This window comes from Malassezia sympodialis, genomic scaffold, assembly GCF_000349305.1.
Source record: "Malassezia sympodialis ATCC 42132 genomic scaffold, msy_sf_1, whole genome shotgun sequence".
Taxonomy (NCBI): Eukaryota; Fungi; Basidiomycota; class Malasseziomycetes; order Malasseziales; family Malasseziaceae; genus Malassezia; species Malassezia sympodialis.
Window position 1 is genome coordinate 566,496 of NW_017387799.1, and position 19,427 is coordinate 585,922.

Here is a 19,427-nt window from a genome sequence, read left to right on the forward strand (position 1 = left end):
GGCGTGCACACCCCCGGAGGGTCCTAGCAGACTATAGACGTGAGACGGCCTAGGCCTTGGGTGGCCGCTTCTTGATGTCCTCGGGGTTGACTGGGTGAATAAATACATGGGCCTCGTTCGTTGCGCCCTGATATCCTTTGTGCCAGTCGTAGCCGAGCGCATATGCAAAGATCGATGCGTCGGCGTTGAAGGCAATGGCCGTGACGGGCAGTCGGTTCGGATTCGTCTTGAAGAGCTCCTTGGGGGCCATCGCCGTGCCCTTGGTCTCGAAAGCTGCGTAAGTCTCGCTATACGTACTTTTCAAACGCGTGCGGCTAGCCTTGCACCAGAAGCTGATCGACCCGTCACCGCCACCGGTGGCAAACGTGCCCTGTGCATTAAACACGATGGCATTCACGGGGAACAGTTGCGTCTCGTTCCGCGGTACGTCAGGGTGGTCCGCGTTCACGCGGCGGTGGCAGCGGAACGCAAACTTTTTCACCTTGCCGTCCTTCGGGTCTGGTGGGTCGTGGAAGTAGTGTACAGCGACGCGGCCCTCAGTGCCGCCGAGGGCGAACCCGTCACCGTCGGGTAGCGCCGCAAGTGAGCGTGTCTGGTACTTGAGGGGGCTAAACTGGTCGACGACCTGCTGCGCCGTGCCGTTGGCCTCGTTGCACTGGAACGCCATGATCTTGCGCTCGGCCATCGCGACAATGATGATGAGCCCAATTACGTCCATCGCATACACGCGCTCTGGCAGGTCAATCGAAGTAATGAGTGTCGGCTGCGGCTCAATTTTCCACAGCTTGACAGTCTTGTCCCAGCTGCCCGTCACCAGGGCACCGCCAAACGCGCGGATCCAGCGCACGCAGCGGATCGTGTCATTGTGCTGCGCAACCACAGCACACATGTTGGTATTCAGATCAAAGCAACGGGCTACCTTGTCGGCGCCCACCGAGATCACCTTGGTGCCCTCGGCGTTGAAGCATACGTCGAGCACGGGCCCCTCGTGCTGGTACTGCTGCCACGGCTGAACGGGCTGTGCATTCGACTTGTCGATACGGTAGATCCTTACGAATGTGTCCCAGCTCGCCACCGCCAGCACGTCGGCCGTCGGGGAGAAGGCGAGGGCGGAGACGGTGTCGTTAGCGCCCGGCGTCACCTCAATGTCCTGCTCACCGGCGACCTTCGTGGCCGCCGTCACAGTAGGCGTGGCGCTGGCCGCTGGCCGGCTGCCCCACCCGGGCGTACTGTTGGTCTGAAAGAACGACAGCTTGGGCGGGCGCGCACAAGGAGATTGAGCGCTCGTGCACGGCGGGGCGTGGCGCGGCGCGACGGCGGCCGTGCCATGCAGGGTATATTTGCAATTGTGCCACGCGACCCTCCCCCCGGGCGCGGCATGGGTGTCACGTGTAGAACTGTAGTTTTGCAGCAACGAAGGTGCACACGCGGCGCTCCGCTCGCTCGTCCTCCGTCTTCAAGGCTACTTCGATCAAGGTACGTGGGTGTGGTGGGCCGCCCGCTGGCGGCGTGCGCATGTGAGCACGCCGGTCGGCGCCCAGCGTCTAGGGGGAGCGAGATGCTGACACCGTGGCCCGTTGCGGCCCTGCTTTACAGATGAAGGTCGAGATTTGCTCGTTCTCGAACAGGAAGATCTACCCGTATGTATCATGATTCGCCGCAAGGCGCTGGGACAGGGCTAACACGAGCAGGGGCAAGGGCCGTCTCTACGTCCGCGGCGACAGCAAGGTACGCAGGCAGGCAGGGGCCGCAGAGACCGGTGCGCCGGCGCAGTCCCGCGCGGCGGTGCACTGGACTGTGCTCCCGATACGCAGGACAGGCTAACATGCAGGTCTTCCGCTTCAACGGATCCAAGACCGAGTCGCTGTTCCACCAGCGCAAGAACCCTCGTAAGATTGCGTGGACGGTGCTCTACCGCCGCATGCACAAGAAGGGTGTTACGGAGGAGACCTCGCGGAAGCGCACGCGCCGCACCGTGAAGGCCCAGCGTGGTGTGGTTGGTGCGTCGCTGGACGCCATCAACGCCCGCCGCAACCAGAAGCCAGAGGTGCGTGAGGCCGCGCGCAAGGAGCACTTGGCCAAGAACAAGGAGGCCAAGAAGACGCGCGCCGCCGAGCGCAAGGCGAACCGGCAGGCGGCTGGCGCCTCTGCGCAGGCGTCGCGCCAGCAGGCCAAGAGCGCGATGAAGGGTGGTCCCAAGGCGTAAAAAAGCTGCTTCGCTAGCGGCATAGGGTGCAGCCCCTCTGTGTAGTATGCCCCTCTCGAATTCGCAGGAGCGGCGCGATGTGTAGCCCTCTAGCGATGCCTGCCCGTAGGACTTGGCGCCGGCGTGGCGCCGGCGCCGGTGTGGCTGCTGTCGGCCGAGAGACGACCGCCGTGTTCGACGAGGTCGAGAACGTCCTCCCGCACCTGCATGGCAGCCATGTTGGCATGCGATGAAGGCGCCGGTGGGAACGAGGTGGTCGCTGTGAAGGGGCTGCAGCATTCCGAGTATGGGCACTGCAGCAATGAGCAGTACCGATGGACGTCTAAGTACGATCGGAGCCGCCTGGGCATCACCGAGGATGAGAGCCCGAGCTACTGGACGGTGATCACTACGTACATGATCTACATCATGTTGATCTTGTTCGGGCATGTACGCGACTACATCGGATGTCGCCTGTATCCCCGGGACTTTGCCCACTTGCGGGAGAACAATGGCTATGCGGCACTCAACTCGGACTTTGACAGCTTCTTCACGCGCCGGCTCAAGATGCGCATCGACAACTGTTTTGAGCGACCGGTCACGGGTGTGTGTGGCCGCACGGTCGTGATGCTGGAGCGCAAGTCGAACGATTACCACCGAACCTTTTATCTCACAGGGCGCAAGCGCCGTGCGCTAAACGTGAGTGCGTATAACTACCTGGGCTTTGCGCAGTCGCACGGCGAGTGCGCGGACAACGTCGAGACCGGACTCGACCTGTACGGCATCTCGAGCGGCGGCGCGCGCCTGGGCGTCGGCACGCTCGATCTGCAGGTGCAGGCTGAGAAGATGGTGGCGGCCTACCTGCAGCAGGAGGACGCGATGCTCGTGAGCATGGGCTATGCCACGAACAGCACCACGATCCCGGCGATTGCCGGGCCAGGCACGCTGATCCTCTCGGACGAGCTGAACCACACGTCGCTGCGTGCTGGTGTGCGTATGAGCGGCGCAAACATTCGCACGTTCAAGCACGGCGACATGGCAAACCTGGAGTCGCTCTTGCGCGAGTGCATCAGCCAGGGACAGCCACGCACGCACCGCCCGTGGAAGAAAATTGTGCTGCTCATTGAAGGCCTGTACTCGATGGAGGGCACGATCGTGGACCTGCCGCGTGTGCTGGAGCTCAAGCGACGCTACCGCTTCTACCTGTATGTCGATGAGGCGCATTCGATCGGAGCACTGGGCCCGCACGGCCGTGGCGTGTGCGATTACTTTGGCGTGGACCCGAACGAGGTCGATATACATATGGGCACGTTTACCAAGTCGTTTGGGGCGGTGGGTGGCTATATCGCAGGCAAGAAGGCGCTGATTGACCGCATCCGCCTGGCCAACTTTTCGAACGTGTATGGCGAAACGATGGCGCCCCCTGTCATGGTGCAGATCCTATCGACGATCGCTACGATCATGGCCGTGGGCCGCACGCCTGAAAAGCGCGCGCTGCTGCCGGCGTGGACGCACTTTTCCGAGCCGTTCCTCGCGGGCATCGAGGGGCAGCAACGCCTGCAGCGCCTCGCGTTCAACGCGCGGTACCTGAACCATGGGCTGCGCAAGCTTGGCTTTATTATCTGGGGCAGCCGCGACAGCCCTGTGATTCCACTGCTCCTGTTCCAGCCGAGCAAAATGACGCTTTTCAGCGAGTTCATGCAAAACCGCGAGCTGGCACTTCCGCCCTCAAAAAAGTGGGAGGTCGCGGACGAGGCGTGGAACTCGGCCTCGCTCACTGCCGCCCACCTTCCGCCGGCGCCTTCCGGCGCTCCTCAGCGTCGCCCACCGATTGTGGTCGTCGTTGTGGCATACCCAGCTACACCCCTCACCTCGACGCGCGTACGCTTCTGTGTCAGCTCATCACACACCAAGGACGACATCGACGACGTGCTGCGCGCGTGCGACGAAATCGGCTCGACTATCGGCCTAAAGTACACGGACGGCGGCCCCGGTGGGCGCTGGACGATCGACCAGGTCACGGCGCACCCGATGGCGCTCGTCGCGTGGAACGGCACCGATCCTCTGCCGCCGCCATAGTTTAGCACAGGCCCGGAATGGCCTGCACACGTGCCCACCACGAGCCAAACGCCAGGCGCACGAGCGAGCGCAAAAACGTCCAGCTGCGCAGCGTATTGCGTACCGGGTAGTCGACGACAGGCGGAATCGCTGTTTGGATACGCCCAAACAAGGTATCCTCTGTGAGCGCCTTGGGCGCCGTGAGGCCCTGGAGGCCCTCGGGGCCGCCAAAGCGCCCGTAGCCTGAGTGCTTGCGCCCGCCGAACGGCAGGCCCTGGTTCAGGTACGAGATGCCAAAGCTGGGTCAGTGCGTGCAACGTACTCGTTGATGTTCACCATGCCACACTCGAGCTGTGCGGCGACGCTGCGGCACTGCGTGCGCGAGCGGCCAAACACCGAGGCGCCGAGCCCAAACGGCGTGCCATTCGCGATCTGCACCGCCTCCTCGACGCTGTCGTACGACATGATGAGGAGAACAGGCGCAAAGAGCTCCTCGTTGGCAATACGCATCGCCGGCGTCACATGTGATAAGAGCGTCGGCGCAAAGTAGTGCCCGAGCGGCCACCGCGTATGGGCGAGGCGCGTCCCGCCGGTGTGCAGCTGTGCGCCCTGTGCGACCGCCTCGCGAATGAGCGCCTCGAGCGTGTCGAAGCGTGCATCGGAGATCATGGCGCCCACGTCCACGCTGTCGGCAGGCGCCTCTCGGTTGCCGAAGCGCGTGTCGTCGAGTGTGCTACCCGCGCGCAGCGCCTCGATGCGCGGCAAGACGAGCGCGACGAGCTCGTTGATACGCGCGCGTGGCACGAGAAAGCGCTCAATGCCGATGCAGTTCTGGCCCATGGCCTGGAAGCATGCGCGGAGGAACATGGACGCAAAGAATGGAAGGTCAGTATCGGGCAGCACGATGGCCGGGTCCTTGCCGCCTAGCTCGAGCCTCGTCGGTGTCAGCTGCGGCGCTGCTGCTGCCGCGACGCGGCGGCCAACCGCGTCGCTGCCGATGAAGGTGATGTGCGCGATCCGCGGATCGCGAGTGAGTGCCTCCACGGCATCAGGACCACACGCCACGAGCTGCACCACATCGGTCGGCGCACCGCATGCTGCGAGGCAGCGGCGCACGCCCTCGAGCATGTGCTGCGACGACCATGCGACATGCTCCGAGCCCTTGACGACGATGGCATTGCCCGTAAAGAGCGCCGAGATGATGGGCCCCAGCATGTTGTGCACCGGGTAGTTCCACGAAACGCACGCGGCCACGACGCCAAGCGGCTCGTGGACCACCGTGCACGTCTTGTGTGCAAGTAGCAGGTTGCCGCTGCGGCGCTCCGGGCGCAGCACACGCTCGCCGTGATGGAGTGTCCAGGCCAGCTTGGCACACGTCGTCAAGAGCTCGCCAAACGCAGCATCGATGGCCGTCTTGCCCGTGTCACGGCAGGCGATGCGCGCGATCGGCTCGAGGTCGCGCTGGATCCACGCGTGCATCGTGCGCAGCACGAGCCGCCGCTGCGCCATGGACGACCCGCGCCATACCCGCTGTGCGTCGGCCGCGCGCGCAATCTTAGTTCGAATCGTGTCGGGCGAGTCGGCCAGCGCCGTGCCCAGAACGTACCCGGTTGCGGGGTCGTAGCAGTGGATGGCGCCGTCGTTGACCAGCGGCGTGCGCGGGTCGCGCAGAGCCCCGGCCCAGCCGGGCTGCGCCTCAGGGGGATACACGCGCTCGATAGACGGCACACGCGTCCATGCCTCTGATAGCGGCTTCCACACAAGTAGTGCGCCAAGGCCCAGCGCCAGGGCGGTCGCCACCGCCGCGGCGACGGTCGGCAGCGCCGCGTGATCGATCATGGCTGGAAATGAGCCGATTTCGACCTCCACCGGGTGGCTCGGCCGCTGCGCGACATTCCTGCAAATGGACGCGGCTCGCACGGCGCTTGAGGTAACGAACGGCGTGACTGAGCTGGACCCCGCGGCGGCATGGCTATATGCCCCGGACGACGGTACATACCAGGCTCTGCTCCAAGCGGCGCCGTGGCGAGAAGACCCTACGTACTTCCAGCATGTCCGCATTGCGATGCCGGCGCTGCTCAAGATGGTGCTGCATGCGCGGGCAGGCGGTAACTTGGAGGTGATGGGGCTCATGCAGGGCAAGGTGTGCACAAAGACACGCACTTTCTATGTGCTGGACGCGTTCGCTCTGCCCGTCGAGGGCACAGAAACGCGCGTGAATGCACAAAACGAGGCATACGAGTACATGGTATCCTACCTGGAGTCGTGCCGGGCTGCCGGACGCACCGAACCGGTGCTCGGCTGGTACCACTCGCACCCTGGCTACGGATGCTGGCTGAGCGGCATTGATGTGGCGACGCAGCGGACGAATCAGCAACAGGACCCGTTTGTCGCTGTGGTCATCGATCCCTGGCGCACCATGTCGGCGGGCCGCGTAGACATTGGCGCGTTCCGCACGTTCCCTCCCGGCTATGATGCCCATGCGCATGCTGGTGCGACCGACAGCGCGCGCGCCGTGCCACCTGGTAAGGCCGACGACTATGGTGCACATGCGTCCGAGTACTATGCACTGGATGTCTCTTTCTTCCGGAGTGCGCGCGACCGGCCACTGTACGACGCGCTGTGGCAGGTGTACTGGGCGCACGCGCTGTGCACCTCGTCCTCACGCATGCAGCAGGCGCTTCTGCAGCAGCATGCCGAGTCGTTCGTGGATGCGTGCCGCAAGGCAGCGCCTGCTGCTGAGACGGGCACACGCGCCAGTGGGACGCTGGCGCAGGCCGCTCGCGATGTGCCGCGTGCGACAGGGGGCGGCGACCAGGTGCTCGCGCAGCACCTCATGGCACGATCTGCCGACACACCGCTGGCGCGAACTGCTGCAGAGGCCCAGGCCCTCGCACGTCACATGCAGCACGCGCTGCTCCGGCGGCAGCTCCAGACAGCTCTGTTTCCCTAGCGTATACCATTATCACAACTAGTTTGTGTGCTATCAACGACGTAGGGCGTACGCCGCCACAGTCTATGTATCCATGGCGGGCTCTGACCGATAATCGCTATGCATGAGGGGGATGGCATAGCGTAGGTCAAGGGGTAGGGTGCCAGCGCTGGCCCGGCCGCGCTGAGGAAGAAGGGCAAAGGAAAAGGGAAGGGAGGGACATAGGCAGGTATCTCGTGGTCATGGCAGGGGAAGGGAGAATGCGCGGGCTTACCGCGCCGAGGCGTACAGGCCCATCGTGTCGGCGTGGGCGGACGGCGACGATAGAGGAGGCGGCGTGCCGAGGGGCAACACGGTCGGGCGGGGGTGGCCGTGGCGCTCGTACAGGTCGACACGGAGCATGTCGAGCGAATGCTTCTCGCCATTTTCGTCAGTCCATTTGCCAAGCGTGACGTCGTCCTGCGTAATGACGGCATGAGGGAACGTATTCTTGGCCCACTCTAGTACATAGGCACTGGCACGCATGAACTTTTTGCTGCTGTACTTCTTGTGGAAGTAGAGGTGTGCCGGGGGGCGCAAGCAGTAGTCCAGCATGATCTCGGCGGTGCCGAGCAGCTCGGGCTCCGCGTACGTTGAGTAGTGCACGAGCGTTGGTGTCCACTCGCCACGCTCCAGCACCTCACGCGCGAGCCACACGGCCGCGGCAGCGACGAGCGACGGGGGGTGGTCGAGCAGGCGGTGGTCCACGAGCGAGATCTCCATAAAGTACTTCGCGACCGTGCGGGTCTGGATATCATAGTTGTCGGCCTTCGAGATGCGGCGCAAAAAGTTCATTGGCGAAGCATAGCTCAGGTCAAAGTTGAGTACCTTGAGCATGTAGCGCTCCGCGCGCAGAATCTCCTCGTCCGTGTAGCCGCCATCTGCGACGTACAAAAAGTTTTGGATCGAGGGGCACAGTACCTCCTCGTACTTGGCCGCAATGAACAGCGCCGTGACGCCGACCAGCTGTAGCTTCGACAGCGAGATCGTACGCAGGCTCAGGAACCGGTCCACAATGTTCAAGGCCAGGAAAAGCGTCTCGGGTAGCAGGCGGAACTTGGCGTGCGTCTCAATGAGCCAGTCTGCGAGGACGCCACGCAAGTGCCAGTTGAGATCGCGCTGCAGGCTCATGTAGTTGCCGTTCGGCATGCACTGCAGTTCAATCTTGCGCATGTACATAAAGATCTCTTCCACGTACTCGGCGACCATCAGCGGATCGTCCGCGTCGTCCTTGTCGAGGTCTTCCCAGCCCTCGTCCTTCGGACGCGCAGCGACCGCCGGCTCCGCCGCAGCCACGCCCGGCGCGACCTGCGTACGCGCACGCTTCGCCTCGCGTGCCGCCTCATCAAAGATCTCCATGTTTTCCTTGTCGCTGCTATCGCGCGCAGGCACATCGTCGACAGCCATCGCCTCAGGCTCGCGCGGGCGCACCACGCGGCGCGGGGCTGCCGGGCGCGCAGCGGCGGTGCGCATGCGCAGTGCGGCCGGCTTTTTCACGTCGTCCGCCTTGTCTTCTTTGAGCACCGCACTGCGCGAGCGGGCCGCGTTAGTCAGGTCACCCAGCGCAGCGCGCTTGCGTGTGCCCAGCACACCAGCGGCGCGGGTCGCCGGGTCGGGACCCGCGGTCGGGGCCGCCGACGGGGCCGCCGCAGGCGCCTTGCCCTTGCCCAAAGGGTCTTTGGTGGAGCCAGCGGCACGCAGGCCGGGGTATGGCTGGGCATTCTCATCGCTTTTGGTGGTTGTGCTGCGAGTCCGCACAGGAGCCCGTCGGACCGGCTGCTCGGTTAGCTGGCGGCTGCGGCCGCGTAACATACTAGGTTCGACGACATCTCGCTAGTCGGTGGGGTGCCGTATGTCGGGACGCTACCAAAGGGTGGTTGTCGCTGAAGCAGATGCAAGACCGACACAAAGCTCCGTCGCCGCGTATCGGTGTCCAGGCCAGGACCGCGGTACACAACACCTAGATGCTACGTCGTCCGTTTGGATCGATGCCTACTGGCCTTATGCGCACCTAAGCGATGCAATTTCTACGCGCATCGGCCAACCACGAAGGGCTCCAATATCGGCCGAGTCAAGAGGAACATCTATGTCACAAGCCTTGCGCGCAGGCGGGCTGCATTGCTGCCGCCGAGCCCGCCCTCTGTCAGGGTGCGCTCTCACAGGCTGCATTTTTGCGATTTTTTTTTGGGCCGCCCAACTACACGCGGCTCACCACGTGAGCCCCACGGTCGTTTCTCGCGACGCGCCCGCGGCAGGCCCCCTGGCGGGCATATGGCGTCAGGGTATGTGCATAGGACCAGCTGCCCATGCGTGCCGCGCACCGCGGCTCAACGGTCACGCGTCGCGCGTGACTCCCTGCCCTGCCAAGCGGTTCGATCTGCAATGTACCTCGCTCGTAGCGCACAGGGCACGCGTCCACACCACGTGGCCCAGGCCAGACGCGCTCGTAGCTTTGAACCACCACGCGTGCCGCACGCTCACTCCACGTATGCAGCCCTCCCGCGCGCCGGCACGCCGTGGTCGGCCGCCGCTGTCTGCTCACGCGGCGCCCTATCCCTCACATGCCGAGTGGGCGCAACGCGTTCGGGACGAGTCGCTACCTGCGACGCCGCGCCGCGCCGTCTCGGGGCCGCCGCGCAAGCGCGGGCGGCCACCCAAGGCCGTGGCTCTCGCACGTGCCGAGGCGGCTGCGCGCGCACCCTCCGAGCCCGTATGGAGTGTGACGCCACCCACCTTTCGTGCGTCGACGCCGCCGGCGCCTGTATCCGTTGATGCAGACGCTGCGTTGGATGTCTTGCCCTCTGCACACGCGCCCCCTCCTGACCATACCTTCTCGCTCGCACCCCAAGAGGTGCCACCGGCGATGGTGTTCCAATGCCGGTACTGTCTCACGATCATCGGCGACTCGTTCTCGTGGCTCACTGCCCAGCGCGCGCTCTCGATGATCGTGCTCAAGGAAGCGACCGACCGCGTTACCGTACAGCATTCGCAGCTCACAAGCGAGGAGATTGATGGCGAGCCATCTATGTATGTTCCGCTCACCTGCGCACAATGCCAGCGCCCGCTCGGGCGTATGTACCAGCATACACCCATCCCGCTCGAAGAGCTGCGTGGGGCGTTTAGCTTCCACCACAATGCCCTGGTTGTCTATCAGCTGGGCTCGACGGCGCAGCACGCCGCTTCGCGACCTGCGGCTCGCGCCGACCGGGCTGATCGCGACGAGATGGAGAAAGTACGTGCCACACGACGCTTACGCCAGATCCGCACCTTGCTCATGGTCATGGGCGAGCGCCTTATGCGTGTCGAGCAGTATCTGCACCTCAGCCCGTCCCCTGCACACGATACCCCACATACGCGCTCGTAGCTATGGCGGGTGGACGAGGTATTTTAAACTATCTGCCATGCCTGGCGCGGTACTCGGTGTACAGTTGGTCGACGTACGCCTTGTCCGTCTGTATATTAGTTGTCGCACACGTACACATAGCAACACGATTAGGTGCTGCACAAACTCGGCGCGGTCCAGCAACGTTGGCGGGATCCGCGCGACTGCGTCGTTTGAATGCAGCAGTTCGAGGAGGCCCCTCTCTGGCGCCGGCGCCGGCGCCGACGGAGGCTCCTGCGCAGCTGGCTGGGGCGTCTCCTTCGACACCTCCTCGGCCACTGGGGCAGCGTCTTCCGGCCGTGCCGGGGGGGCCGTGTCGACGGCCTCTGGCTCGCGCAACGTTGCGCTGGCAAAAAGATCGTCCAAGTCGATGCTCTGCGCTGGTACTTGTGCCTCCGGCACAGGCGCAGACCCCTGCTCTTCTTTCTCTGTCTCTGGCGCCTCCTTAGCCCATGCCTCTTCCTGTGCCTCGGGCTGTTTCTGTGCGGGCGCTGCGTCGCGGAACAGCGCATTGAGAATGGACGCGCCTGCCTTGTCCTCGTCGGTGAACACAGGCGCAGGCGCCGCGGGCGCGGGTGCATCTGTCTGCGTGCCGAACAGGTCGTCGAGGCAGATCGTCTCGGATGCGACCGGGGCGGGCGGCGGCGGCGGCGGATACGGCCCCTCTTGCAGGCTGCCTGTGAGTGTATGCCACGTACGTTAGAATCAGTTTGCCCAGCTGCTCCAGCTGCGAAGGCTCAAAGATCCAAAAGCCGCAGATACCCTCGTCGTCTGAATCACCTGCGGTAAGCCCCAAGCACGTACTCTTTTGGTGCGAGCGGTATATAATGAACTCACTGCTCAGCTCAATATCGTCATCAGGCGTAATCCCAACGGCAAAGTTCTCGGGTTCGTTCCGATTGAGGATCTGCAAACCAAAGTAGGGAGCCTCGCAGCTGTGATTAGCCTAGAGTACCTACCGCTGGAATAGGAAGAGCGGACCTTCGGTGCCTGTCTTTGTCTGGGACCGTGTCAATAGCGCCCACGTACCCATTCGCCCTTCTCAAAGCTATACAAGACGGCGAAGGAGGCCACGCCTAGGATCTGAGAAATGCATGGGTCAAAACGGCGCAGTACGCGCGTATTTAGCTGGAGCCGTTCGTCGAGGTCCATGCTGGGTACGCGGTCCGTCGATGGGCGGGGGCTCCAACGGCCTGGGACGACCGGCTCATGTTGGCAATGTCCTACTAGGCTGAGACACCTCCACTTGCTTCAACGCGCATCGTGGCGCCTTCCGCACGGTCTGGCCGAGCAGGGCGGATCCTGCAAAGCGCCAGGGCCTTGCGAAGCATGGTGCGGGCACGCCGCGGAAATGGTCATGCTTGCGCGGCTATCTAGCGGGGAGGCTGCGACGTGCAATATACCGTTGCCTCGGCGTGAGGACGCGGCCTACGTGTCCGAACGATATGACGTAGTGCTAATGTACCGTGGCAGTCTTTTGCACGATACCTAGGTGCCTCTTTCCTCGCGCGCGCCGTGCTGATCGTCGACGGTGCGCCGCGAGGCCTAGGCTGAGGTCGCGGCACGCGCCTCCACATGCGCGTGTGCGCGCGGCGCGCGGCGGCGCTGGGCGGACCGCGTGTCACGTTCTCTTCGACCGCTGTGTCATGCCCTCCGACGAGGCCTGGGACGATCTGGACGCGTATGCGTCCGACATGGTCGATGAATTGGCCGAGTCGGTCGGCTCTGTATCTGATGGCGAGGAGGCGGCGGCCGAGCCGGTGGCTGGCGTCGAGGAGGTCGACATGGACGAGCGTGTCGCGCTCCTTCGTGCGCCAATCCTGTCGATCTGTGCGGCGCTGGGCGGCTACGAGCACGTCGAGCAAGGCGATGGACGCATAGAGATGGTGTATAAGGTCGGCGACGACTGTCTCGGTGCGTATCTCTCACTAATTCCAGAATGTCTCCGTGACTTGCGGCGATTATGGCGCCAAGACGATACGGACGCGAGCCGCGCGATTGCGCGTGTGTTTGCTGAGCTCGGGACCTTGCAGAACGATTTGATCCCCATTCTGCTGCACTGCGCGGGCCAGGGCGACAAGGCCGACAAGATTGCACTTGCCTGCACGGACTTGATGACGGCACTGACGTGGCCCATCGACTGGCTGGCCGAGCTCCGTGATATCGAAGCGCGTGACGAGGATGAGGAGGTGCTGCCCAAGCTGCTTGAACTCCAGGGCGCACAGGTGCAGTACAAGGCGTCTATCCTGCGCACGCGTGCCAAGGACCCAAAGCTTGCACACCGTACAGTGCTGCACTGTGTGCTGCAGCATGTGCTGATTCCCTCGCTCGCACGTCCGCGCGGCGAGCGAACGGAGCGCGACACAGGGATCATTGGCCTGTGCCTGCACCTCGTGCGTAACCTGCTATCGATCCGCGATCCCGTCCCCAAGACGCTGGCGAGCACGGATGCGGTCGCCAACGCCACGCTGCAGAGTGTGCTCGTGCAGCAGATGGAGGCGACTCACCTGCTTGACACGCTTCATATGCTTGCAAGCCATGCGGACACGAAAGAATATGAGGCATGGGCGCCTGTGGTCGCCGACTGTGTGTACCAAATGTACGTGGGCTCGGACGTGCGGGCGCTAGCTGCGGTGCCTGGCGCGCCGAGCGCGGCGGATCCTCTTGCACATTCGCTTGCGGCCGAGGCAGAAGCGCGGCGTGTGCAGCGGCCTGGCGCCACAAGACGGCATTCGCGATTTGGCACGACGATCCAGTTCACGGCGCACGACGGCACGCGCCGCGTGGCGCGGCAGCCGGCCTCTCTCACGGCACCACTCGCGCAGCTGGAGCAGGGCGTACGAGAGCGGAGCCAACGGCGGATTCACCGCCGTCGGCCTGCGACGGAGCGCGGAGCCCCGCCTACGCATGTCGTGTGGACGCCCGGCGCGCGTGCGGTGCTGCAGGCATGGGCGGACCGCTTTGTACGCGACGGCATCTTTGTCGTGCTCTCGCGCGCGTACTTGAGCGACATCCACGCGGAGCGCGAGCGCGTGGGCGACCTAGATGCGGCGCGCTGCAAGGCCGTCCAGCTCGCTGCATTCTTCCTTGCGTATGTGCGTGTGCGCGAGCTGCCGTGGCGCTTTGTTAGTACGTGGCTGGAGCCGTGGGCATTCCGCCTTGTGCGTGCGCGCGCCGCGATCGCCCTGGAAGGGCGCCAGTGGCTCGAATTCGTGTCGTGTGTGCGGTTGTGGACAACGCTGCTGCGTGCTGTGGACGCGTTGGCGCATGGCACCGAGGATGAGCGTGCGTGGGCTGACGAGCTGCAGCAAACACTCTACTATGATGGTGATGCCCTCGACACGGCGCTGCAAGTGATGCATGCGTACTCGGCGCAGAGCTTTGCGTGTCTGGAGGCCATCATTGACTTTAGCTACACGCTACCGCGCATGCTCGAGCAGCATGCTCACCGCCACACGCACATGTTTGTCCAAAGACACGCCGGCGGCGACGACGGGCGGCACGAGCGTGAATTCCGCTTTGCGTCGTTCCAGCGTGCGATGGCCACATCGAAGCTGGTGCATGCGTGCACGCAGTACCTGGTGCGTTGGCGCGACTCGATGCGGCCCGCCGAGCTGCTGCCGCGCCTGGCTGCGGTCGTACACCGGGTCGTAGTGCGCTGCGAGCGTGTGGACCTATTTTTTGGCGCGCGTGTGCGCCAGAACTGGGCACGCGCCCTCGCCGCGCCGCGCGACGCAGCTATGGCGCGGGTCCACCCACAGGCAGCGCGCGATTTGAGCCGGCTGCACAAGAAGCTGGCGCGCTCGTTTGCGCGCCTGGATGGTGCAGCGCAGGCCGCGTACGAGGCAGACCGTCGCCCGCCGCGTGTGCATGCGGTGACCGACGTGTATGTGCAGTCGGACCTGACGCACGGCGAGCAAATTGGCGTTGCGGTGGGTCTCCTAGCCGAGGCGCACAAGCTCACGGGTGTCTCGTGGGTGCGCACGGCATTGGAGCGTGCGGCAGCAGAACGCATGGCACTTGGCGATATGGACGCACAGAACCCGCCCGATGTGCTGCGTGCGCAGTTTGAGGCACATGTGCTGCCGGATGGCGGGCCGGATGCCGAGCAGTGTGCCCCGCTGCGCCTGCTGTGCCGCCTCGTTGGCCTGCAGAGCGAAGTGCGCGAACATGCCCTAGTGTGGTATGTGCCAGCTGCCGCAGTGCCCGGCGAGCTCGTCCGGGACGCACGTCTAATTGACCAGTACCTCGCGGCGCCGCTCGTTAAGGAGGGCTGTGCGCTCGCTGACCTGGTGCACCGCCTGCGCCCCCCCAAGCGAGCGTCGCGCAAGCGCTCGGCGCCGACGGATGATACCCCTGCGCCTACCAAGCGCACCACCGGTGCCGATATGCCGGCCCTCTCGTCCGGCTCGTCGCCGCCTACGAGCTCGCCCCGTGGTTGGGAGCGTGCGCCGAGTCTGCCGGCCGTATCAGAGCCGTGGGCCAAGTCGCCGACGCCCGCGTGGACGCTCAGCACGCCCGACGAACCATAGTCCACTAGCTAGATTTGCTAAAAAAGCTCATGAGACTGGGTTGCTGCGCGCCTTTGCCTTTCGGCGCCGCGCGTGTAGGGCCGCGCGTGGGCGGCGCAGGCGCAGGCGCAGGCGCTGGTGCCGGGGCTGGCGCTTCGTCCTCCGACTCAGACATCTCCACGTCCTTCGTGACCATGTATCCTTTTTCGTTTTTGACACGCACCTGCTTGACGACCTTGCGGCGTTTGCGCTGGGGCGCGGCCTCTGTTTTGGACAGCGGGACGGGCTGGGGCGCCGTGCCGACGTGGAAGCGGTTCTGTAGTCCGCCGAACGCGGCGGGGCCGGCATCGCGCTGCTGGGCATACGTGGGATCGCGTGCGAGTGTGTGACCTGCGTGAGCGAGTAGGGCAGCGTCCTTGGTGGCATGGGGCTGCAGCGCATAGATGGTAGGCTTTGTGTGGACACGGTCCAGATCGTCTTCACAGACGAGGGTGACGGCGTCGTGCGTCGTCACCACATAGATCGCATGCACGTCGGGGTGCGTCTCCTTAAACGTGCGCAGCGCGCTGCGTGAGTAGCAGCACGTACGTTTGGGCGGCGTGCACGTCAATGTGCATAGCGCGGCTCAGCACGCGGTACGTCACCTGTGTGAGTATAGCGTACGTACGACCTCGCGGTCGTGCTCGACGCGCGCGGTGAGGAACGCGTGCGGGTCGTCCATCGGTCGCGGCGCGTCGGGCGGAGCCAGGCGGGAGTGGAGGCCTTTTTCTCAACGACGATGAGCGATCGCAACGGTGCGTGGGGTGCGCTGACCGCAGTGGAGTCCTTGTCGGAGCGCCTTGGCGACATTCTGGCGGATGTGTCGCGCAACTCGGATTGGGCAGATGATGAGGCGTCTAATGCGCCTGCGGAGGCCTCGACGGGGGCCCCGCTGCACGAATCGCGCTACGATGTGCAGGTGACGCTGGCGGACCAGCAGGCGGACCCGAACTCGCCACTGTATTCGGTCAAGTCGTTTGATGACCTGGGTCTACACAGCGACCTGCTCAAAGGCATTTATTCGATGAAGTACACCAAGCCGTCCAAGATCCAGGAGCGAGCGCTCCCGCTGCTGCTGCAGAACCCGCCGCGCAACATGATCGGGCAGTCGCAGTCAGGTACCGGCAAGACGGCCGCCTTTGTGCTGACGATGCTCTCGCGCATTGATTTCAGCATGGAAAAGCCGCAGGCGATTGCGCTGGCGCCGTCGCGCGAGCTCGCGCGCCAGATTATGGATGTGGTACAGGCCATGGGCAAGTTCACGCCGGTCAAGACGGCTTTTGCCATTCCCGATGCACTCAAGCGTGGGGAGAAGGTGCACGCACACCTCGTCGTGGGCACGCCGGGCAAGACGTTCGATCTGATCAAGACGCGCGCGCTCGACCCGAGTGCGGTCAAGGTGTTCGTGCTGGACGAGGCCGACAATATGCTCGACCAGCAGGGCCTGGGCGAGCAGAGTATCCGCGTGAAGAACACGATGCCCAAGTCGTGCCAGCTTGTGCTGTTCTCCGCGACGTTCCCCGAGCATGTGTATGCATTTGCGACCAAGTTTGCGCCGAACGCCAACGAGATCCGACTCAAGCAGGAGGAGCTCAGCGTGGAGAGCATCAAGCAGTTCTACATGGACTGCAAGTCAGAGGAGCACAAGTACGAGGTGCTCGTCGAGCTGTACAACCTGCTCACGATTGGGCAGAGCATTATCTTCTGTGCCAAGCGTGAGACTGCAGACAAGATCGCCCAGCGCATGACGGCCGAGGGCCACCGAGTTGACTCGCTGCACGGCAAACTCGACACAGCCGCGCGTGACCGCACGATTGACGAGTTCCGCACGGGCAAGTGCAAGGTCCTCATCGCTACGAACGTCATCGCGCGCGGCATAGATATCCAGCAGGTCACCCTCGTGATTAACTACGACATGCCACTTACACAGCGCGGCGAGCCGGACGCTGAGACGTATCTGCACCGCATTGGACGCACCGGCCGCTTTGGGCGCAAGGGTGTCTCGATCAACTTTGTGCACGATGCCACGTCGCGGAAGCACATGGAGACCATCGAAAAGGCCTTGCACTGCCACATCGTCGGCGTACAGACGGACGATCTTGAGGCTATGGAGGCCACGATCAAGGAGGGTGCGTCGCGCTAGCTCACCTCAGCTCTCCGTGCGTCGTAGGTCCACAGGATTATCTAAGCAACATCGACGCGCGGGCCTGGCCTGCTGCGACGCCGCCATGCACGGGGATCTCTCGCTGCTGACGCTCGCAGACGAGGACCAGGATGTGCCAGAGGTGACACCCGTGCCCATGGAGGACCTCGCAGCACTGCGCCAATGGGTCCTCTCTGTGGCGTGCATCAACTTTGACCTCGAGCTCGGGCCCGACGTCGAGTTTTTGTACCCACCCCTGGAGATTAGCAAGGAGGAGAAGGACAATATTGCCTTCTCTTCGTTCCCTGATACATCCGTCTTTAGTGATGGCAGTCTCGTATTTTCGTGGCGTGTGCGCGAGGTGCCTCTCGAGGCGTCGTCGGCCGCTGCGCCCCACATCCCCGACATGGCTGACAAGTCGCAGATGCTTGCGCGCCGCTTCTCGCGCCGCCTTAAGCGCCACCTGTCCATCCGCAGTGCTACGGAGAGCCCTAATCCTGAGACTGCAGCCCCAATGCCCCTCGCACCAACGCACAGCAGCCGCAGCACCTCGTATCTGTACGGCTACACCTTCTTTCTCCAGCGGCGGGACGCGACCAACCGGCGCGGCTACTTCCAAAAGTCCCTTGTGATTCTGACCCACCTTCCCTACGTCTCTCTCTTCACTGAACTCGTCGCGCGCCTCGGCCCGTCGTTCTTTGCGCACGGACCCACAGTCCTCGAGCTTGTCGTGCGCGATATTGTGCAATGGCCAGCGCCGCGGCCGGGCGCCGCGCTCGAGCTCCCGCTCATGGGCACACTCATGCATGTACTGCTCCCGCACGGGCATGAACCGCAGCGCAGCGATGGCATGCGCACTGGCGAGCACGCCATGGCGCCCCTGCTGGCATCGGTGCCGCAGTCGTCGATGCTCGATGTGTTCTGCGAGGTGCTGCCGGACCTATGGCGCCTGTGGGAGTGCCTTCTCCTCGCTGAGCCGCTCCTTGTCGTTGGCCATGATCCTCGCACGACAAGTGAGGCCATCTGGCATCTCGTCGACCTCATCCGCCCTGTTCCGTGGGCCGGCGACTTTCGCCCGTTTTTTCACATACACGACTACGACTTTCGCGCGTTCGTGGGCCGCGCGACACCACCAAGTGGTGCGCTGCTTGGCACAACCAACCCCTTTTTCCTGCAGACGTGCGCACACTGGCCGCACAAGTTGCACCTCGGGCAGCGGCTCGAGGCGCGCCACGGACACACGGCCGCGCGCACCGCGCCTTGCTTCGTGTCAACGCGAAAGCGGCGCATCAGCAAGGACCGCGAGCTGCTCCGGCGCCTGCTCCAGTGGCGCGACGTGCCCAGCGAGCATGCGCGGGCCACGGCCGCGGTGCGTCGCCACTTTGCCGATGTAACGGAACGCTTCCTTGCGCCGCTCCACCAGTACATGGCGACACTCATTCCCACGCACTTTGACCTATCGTCACCCGCGGATATGCCGCCGATCCAGCCGTTCCACGCCCACTCGTTCCTGCAGTGGCTCAAAACACACCCAGGGCCCTTGCGCATGCGGCAGCGCTCTCTGACGCCCGCGCACATGCTGCGGCAGTCGCTGTATGCCGACTTTCTGCAGTGCCCCAACTTCTCGCTGTGGCTCCAGAACCGCATTGCCGCAGCGCAGGAAGAGCAGTGGCAGCGGCGCATCGCCGCGCTTGCGGCCGGCGACGTCATTGCGTTCGGGCGCACGCGCTCCGAGATCGAGTCGGTGGATCTCTATTTACGGCTGCGCGACGAGCTGCAGCGCGTGGACGAGGCGCTTGCGCGCCCTCTCACGCCCGAGCTGAGTGAGCGCTGGCAGGCGCCGTCGCCCGACAAGGCGCCGCGCCGCACGAGCAGGGCAGCCGAGCCATCACCGCGCGGCCTGCAGCACCAGCGCCAGCGCCTGACAGAGCAGATGGCGCGCCTGCTCGATATGATGCCGGCCGACCTGCGCATCGGCCTGTCCAAGTAGTCATATACCCGTCACAGACGCGGCGCCAGGAGGCGGCGCAGCATTTTTGATACGGGGCCGGTTGCCACAATCTGCTGGCCCCGCAGGCGTGCGAGACGCACGCGTGACATGCCTGAGTTCAGATGCTGCTTGTTCGTGCTTGCGCGCT

General features: G+C 64.2%; 10 protein-coding genes and 1 pseudogene across 11 annotated transcripts; 7 read left to right on the plus strand and 4 right to left on the minus strand.

The window, feature by feature from the left end:
* Positions 1 to 49: 49 nt before the first annotated feature.
* Positions 50 to 1,517, minus strand: MSY001_0247 (uncharacterized protein; the record flags this gene model as incomplete). Its single annotated transcript, XM_018884642.1, has 2 exons — positions 50 to 1,252; positions 1,428 to 1,517. 2 exons carry the CDS (start codon positions 1,515 to 1,517, stop codon positions 50 to 52), a joined length of 1,293 nt encoding a protein of 430 aa, XP_018738890.1.
* Positions 1,518 to 1,677: 160 nt separating this feature from the next.
* MSY001_0248 lies at positions 1,678 to 2,206 on the plus strand (annotated as a pseudogene). Its single transcript has 2 exons — positions 1,678 to 1,759; positions 1,815 to 2,206. Coding segments are annotated over exons 1-2 (474 nt in total).
* Positions 2,207 to 2,413: 207 nt separating this feature from the next.
* Positions 2,414 to 4,264, plus strand: MSY001_0249 (uncharacterized protein; the record flags this gene model as incomplete). The annotated part of the gene is made up of 1 exon (XM_018884653.1): positions 2,414 to 4,264. The coding sequence occupies one exon, from the start codon at positions 2,414 to 2,416 to the stop codon at positions 4,262 to 4,264; it is 1,851 nt and encodes a 616-aa protein (XP_018738891.1).
* A 1-nt stretch (position 4,265) lies between these two features.
* Positions 4,266 to 6,082, minus strand: MSY001_0250 (uncharacterized protein; the record flags this gene model as incomplete). The annotated part of the gene is made up of 2 exons (XM_018884665.1): positions 4,266 to 4,542; positions 4,566 to 6,082. 2 exons carry the CDS (start codon positions 6,080 to 6,082, stop codon positions 4,266 to 4,268), a joined length of 1,794 nt encoding a protein of 597 aa, XP_018738892.1.
* Positions 6,083 to 6,146: 64 nt separating this feature from the next.
* MSY001_0251 (uncharacterized protein) lies at positions 6,147 to 7,196 on the plus strand (the record flags this gene model as incomplete). The annotated part of the gene is made up of 1 exon (XM_018884676.1): positions 6,147 to 7,196. One exon carries the CDS (start codon positions 6,147 to 6,149, stop codon positions 7,194 to 7,196), a length of 1,050 nt encoding a protein of 349 aa, XP_018738893.1.
* A 249-nt stretch (positions 7,197 to 7,445) lies between these two features.
* Positions 7,446 to 9,043, minus strand: MSY001_0252 (uncharacterized protein; the record flags this gene model as incomplete). The annotated part of the gene is made up of 2 exons (XM_018884687.1): positions 7,446 to 8,990; positions 9,029 to 9,043. The coding sequence occupies 2 exons, from the start codon at positions 9,041 to 9,043 to the stop codon at positions 7,446 to 7,448; spliced, it is 1,560 nt and encodes a 519-aa protein (XP_018738894.1).
* Positions 9,044 to 9,232: 189 nt separating this feature from the next.
* On the plus strand, positions 9,233 to 10,578 carry MSY001_0253 (uncharacterized protein; the record flags this gene model as incomplete). Its single annotated transcript, XM_018884698.1, has 2 exons — positions 9,233 to 9,362; positions 9,470 to 10,578. 2 exons carry the CDS (start codon positions 9,233 to 9,235, stop codon positions 10,576 to 10,578), a joined length of 1,239 nt encoding a protein of 412 aa, XP_018738895.1.
* A 28-nt stretch (positions 10,579 to 10,606) lies between these two features.
* Positions 10,607 to 11,748, minus strand: MSY001_0254 (uncharacterized protein; the record flags this gene model as incomplete). The annotated part of the gene is made up of 6 exons (XM_018884709.1): positions 10,607 to 10,666; positions 10,693 to 11,269; positions 11,295 to 11,376; positions 11,401 to 11,531; positions 11,556 to 11,596; positions 11,626 to 11,748. The coding sequence occupies 6 exons, from the start codon at positions 11,746 to 11,748 to the stop codon at positions 10,607 to 10,609; spliced, it is 1,014 nt and encodes a 337-aa protein (XP_018738896.1).
* A 494-nt stretch (positions 11,749 to 12,242) lies between these two features.
* On the plus strand, positions 12,243 to 15,128 carry MSY001_0255 (uncharacterized protein; the record flags this gene model as incomplete). The annotated part of the gene is made up of 1 exon (XM_018884720.1): positions 12,243 to 15,128. The coding sequence occupies one exon, from the start codon at positions 12,243 to 12,245 to the stop codon at positions 15,126 to 15,128; it is 2,886 nt and encodes a 961-aa protein (XP_018738897.1).
* A 757-nt stretch (positions 15,129 to 15,885) lies between these two features.
* On the plus strand, positions 15,886 to 17,289 carry MSY001_0256 (uncharacterized protein; the record flags this gene model as incomplete). The annotated part of the gene is made up of 1 exon (XM_018884731.1): positions 15,886 to 17,289. The coding sequence occupies one exon, from the start codon at positions 15,886 to 15,888 to the stop codon at positions 17,287 to 17,289; it is 1,404 nt and encodes a 467-aa protein (XP_018738898.1).
* An 85-nt stretch (positions 17,290 to 17,374) lies between these two features.
* Positions 17,375 to 19,279, plus strand: MSY001_0257 (uncharacterized protein; the record flags this gene model as incomplete). Its single annotated transcript, XM_018884742.1, has 1 exon — positions 17,375 to 19,279. One exon carries the CDS (start codon positions 17,375 to 17,377, stop codon positions 19,277 to 19,279), a length of 1,905 nt encoding a protein of 634 aa, XP_018738899.1.
* Positions 19,280 to 19,427: the final 148 nt, after the last annotated feature.